General features: G+C 43.6%; 1 protein-coding gene across 1 annotated transcript in view; it reads right to left on the bottom strand.

Moving 5' to 3' along the window:
- Nucleotides 1-1,149: 1,149 nt before the first annotated feature.
- The window catches only part of Erich5 (glutamate rich 5), a 19,905-nt gene continuing 16,812 nt past the window's right edge, over nucleotides 1,150-4,242 (bottom strand). The window contains exons 2-3 of the mRNA XM_021184345.2: nucleotides 2,653-3,549; nucleotides 1,150-1,424 (exon numbers count right to left, since the gene is read on the bottom strand). Coding sequence (XP_021040004.1) covers nucleotides 1,294-1,424; nucleotides 2,653-3,549 — 1,028 coding nt within the window. The 3' untranslated portion in view covers nucleotides 1,150-1,293. The remainder of the gene's footprint in view (nucleotides 1,425-2,652; nucleotides 3,550-4,242) is intronic.

Here is a 4,242-nt window from a genome sequence, read left to right as displayed (position 1 = left end):
CCATATGTGTCTGCTGTGCATGTACACATGTTCTCATATGTGTGGAGAAATGTGTGTACACGTGTGTGAAGGGGAACACAGCTGATGTTAGAAACATTCCTGGATCACCGCTTCACCTTATTCCATAAGGCAGCAGCATCTCTCAGTAGAACTCATGGTTGGCCGCTAAGATCAGGCTCCCTAGCCAGCCAGCCTCGAGGATCCCTGGGCTGCACTCTAGGCAGGATTTACAAACAGCTTACATACCCACCAGAGTTGTTTCTGAGGATCCAACTCCCATTCTTTGCCTGGCAGCAAAAACTTAGCAAACTGCTAAGCTGTCTCCACAGCCCTAAAGCTAGGACTGACTTAATCCTTGCTGGTTGTGTTTCATTTGTTTTTGTCCCAGAAATTCATTGAAAGTCAAGTAATTTAAAATTATTTTACTGCCAGTAAATCACATGAAAGAGAGAGAGAGAGAGAGAGAGAGAGATCACCAACACCCCCCTTAAGTATAAAATCACCAGCCAATTCAAAATGGCACATGGAAAATGTGGACTCTTTAACTGTGAAAAATCCCAAACCTTGCAACAGCACCCCAGTTGCATCCCTCCAGAAATTTTTGTTAACATTTAGTATGCCATGGGTCACAGTGATTTGTGGTAGTAGATAGATTTCAGGAGAGAAAGTAATTAGAATACAGGCTCCCTGAGATTCCTTTCCATCTAATTTCTTTCTTTCTTTCTTTCCTCTTCTTCTTCTTTTTTTTTTTTTTTTTTTTTTTTTTGCTTTAATGCTGGCATTAAAGGCATGCACCACCATGCCCAGCTCAGTCAAATTTCTTTTACAGGACAGAAATATTAGGTAGAGTTGGTCCTGTGTTCTGGAGTTATTTAATTTTGTTCTATCACTATTATAACTGCAAAACTCTCTTATCATGAGTTCCTTAAAGTTTGCTAGTTCCTCTCTCTAGACACCTATATTTAAAGGTTTGTACTTTCCTTTTAGGGTCTCATTTTATCCTGAGACCCCATGGCTACAAGGGTGAAGATTGCTTTCACTCTCTTAGATGATCTTACAGTTTTGATTGGCTATGGCTATTGTCACTTTGAATTTATAATTATCCTAAGTATCTAAGAAAACCGTGTCTGGCTTAGCAGTTTTATGGCGTAAACAATAAAAACCCAGCATTGTTCTCTTGGTTCCTACAGTCATTTTAAAGCTGAACTCATTGTATAAACCACAAAGCCACAGAAAGGTGGTGCCCGCCCTCCCAGCCTCAAATATCCCTGCCCTCTGGTGTAACACTGCACACTAAGCCCTTCTGTCACCAGCCCCTGCTGCTCCAAGATCCACAGCTTCTCCTGTTTCTTTCTCTTTAGTTTCAGCTTCTTCACTTTCTTTCTCATTTTTCATCTCTGCTTCCACCTTTTCTCCTGTCTCACCTAGAAAAAGCAACCAAAGGAAATAATAAGAGATGCTCGCTTAGCAGTGTGTCCTGGATAGTTTTTTGTCAACCTGATACAATCGAGCATTATTTAAAAGGAGGGAGCTTCAATTGAGAAAATGCTTCCATAAGATGCAGTTCAATGCATTTTCTTAATTAGTGATCAATGGGGGAAGGCTCAGCCCATTGTGGGTGATGCCATCCCTGGGTTGATGGTCCTGGGCTCTATAAGAAAGATGGCTGAGCAAGCCATGATGAAAAATCCAGTAAGTAGTACCCTCTATGGGCTCTGCATCTGCTCCTGCCTCCAGATTCCTCCCCTGCTTGAGTTTCTGTCCTGACTTCCTTCAGTGGTGGGCTATGGTATGGAAATGTAAGCCAAATAAACTCTTTTCTTCCCAACTTGCTTTTGGTCAGGTTGTTTCACAACAGCAATAATAACCCTGAATAAGACACACTGGACATGTATAACCCCAATGGGGACCATTTTTGCCCTCTAGGTTTGCACAGTAGGTTTCTTCTGTGCTGTCATGCCAGCATTCTCATTACCCAGAGCCTCTGAGAGGCCAGTGTCATGTCACTTAACATCCCTAGGTCCTGGCCTGCTTGTAACACCAAGATACAAAATTCCAGTTTTTGAAGAGTTTTGTTTGAGAATGAAGAGATGCCTTGGTGGATAAGAGTGGTCACAATGCAAACACGAGGCGCTGAGTTCAGATCCCTAGCACCAGGTAAGAAGCTGGTTACAACCAAGCACGGCCATAATGCAGCAAAACCAGGCAGATCCTAGAGCTCATGAGCCAGGTGATCCGCCATTCAGTTAGTTATAACTAAAGCAATGTGCTACTGACTGAGAAACTGCCTCAAACAGAAGCAGAAGGGAGAACAGTCAAGGAAGACACCTGATGCCAACCTCTGGCTTGCATACACGTGCACACCTGTACACACTCACATGGACATGGGCATCCAGGCTGAGATACTAATAATAAAGTAAAATTTTAAAATTTTGAAACAGCTTGTGTTTGAGAAATGATTTTCTGGGAGCTGAACTGAGCCATGATAGAATGTTTCCCAAGTAAACTGAAGTCTTCTGTGTTTGGGTTAAGTGAACTTCAACCACCCAACAGAGATGTCAGCAGATCTATGCCAGCACCCCTGGCCCCGCAACTGGCCTCCATCCCCTTGGAGCTACCCTAGCAGTTAGGCCCTGGCTAGCCTCCATTTACCTTCAATGTGTTGTTCCTCTTTATCAGGGTGGATTTCTCTGGCCATTTCCACCTTTGCTGCTGTCTCTCCACTTCCGGCTGGCTGTACCCTGTTTCCACCTGTTACTTGAGGTTCATGGGCATTTCTGAGACTGTCAGGAGCTTCACAGGGTGACTTGTTCATTACAGGTGTTGGCACGGGCTGGCTTCTGTCTGGCATCTGTGATGTTTCGCTCTCTTTGAGTACTGTTCCTAGAGCTTGGGGCTGCTCAGCTTCACCTGGGGCTTCTACAAGTTGCTGCTGTTCGCTGCTTTCTGCAGATTGGATCCCTTCTATTTCTGGAGAGCTGTTCTCTTTGGGAATTGCTTCTAGAATCTGGGGCTGTGCACCCTTTCCCATTGCTTCTTTTGGTGGTAGCTCCTGAGTTGTTTCCAGAGGCAGAATGTTCTCGGCTGTTTGTAGAAACTTCATCGTCCCAGCCTGTGGAGCTCCAGGGGAGTCCCTCTCTGATGACATCCTCAGAGGCTTAAGCTCAGCATCTCCTTTTAAAGACTGGACCTCTGTCCTTGCTTCCACATCTTTCTTCACTTCCTCAGTTCCCAGCATGTCATCTTTGCCTCCTGGCTGTGGTTGCTCACACTCTCCCCCTTGCACTAGAGGCTCAATCTTCTTTGTGGGTCTTGAGTGATCTGTGGCTTCCTTTCCAGGGGTCTCATCATTTGCCAGAGATGGTTGATGGTAGGATTTAACACCATTTGCTGTAGGCACCACTGAAGCCTTGGGCCTCTCGAGTGAAGGATGACTTTCCCTTTGTGTGTTGCCATGAAAGGCAGCTTCTCCTCCTGGTGTACATGGTTTAGGTTGGTCTACACAGAACTTGTTATGTTCTACAGTGGAAGAATTCTCATTCGAAGTTACTTTTGACCAATTTGGTTGAAAAATAAGTAGAAAAGAGAGAACAGAATTGTTATTTAGCTATCTTGGGAAAGTTAACTGGTACCAAGTAAATTTAATGGTTCAATCAAACCACAACCCTCACTTAGATCAAAGCCCTTTAATACCATCAGCCCAAACTCCTCACCTTAGGCATTAGAGTCCTCTAACCTGGATTTCTCCTGGGCACCCTGTCAAGGCATCTGTCCCACATACTAATTTATCACAATTGCATGCTTCTCTTGCTCTCACCCTCTCTCAGATGCTTTAGTTTTCCATGTTTGGTCCTTGGACTGGCCTCCATTCCCATTACACATTGGTATCGCCTTTCAGTTTAATAATTGTGCACTGATAATCACATAAAGAAGTCACTTGTCTTAATAAAGAGAACACAAAATGAAGGCCCTGTTCTCAGTCTGACCTCACCTCAACAGACACTCTAATGAGTGGAAAGGAATTTTTTTCTTATTAAACACCCAAGTAATCTATAAAGGCAATTTCTGAGAAAACATGAAAAACCATGCCCTCTGGTATGACAAAATCACGTGAAGCACTGTGAGCATTCATATACACAGTAGGGAGAGATCTGGCAAGCACTGAACTAAACAGCTTTTTTTGTAGTTCCCAAAGAATACACAAGGAGGTCTATCTCAAAAAACCAAAAAAAAAAAAAAAAA

The sequence above is a fragment of the Mus caroli genome, chromosome 15 (assembly GCF_900094665.2).
Source record: "Mus caroli chromosome 15, CAROLI_EIJ_v1.1, whole genome shotgun sequence".
In the NCBI taxonomy this organism is placed as follows: Eukaryota; Metazoa; Chordata; class Mammalia; order Rodentia; family Muridae; genus Mus; species Mus caroli.
The sequence above is the reverse complement of the archived record's forward strand: the minus strand, read 5'-3'. Positions and strand labels throughout refer to the sequence as shown.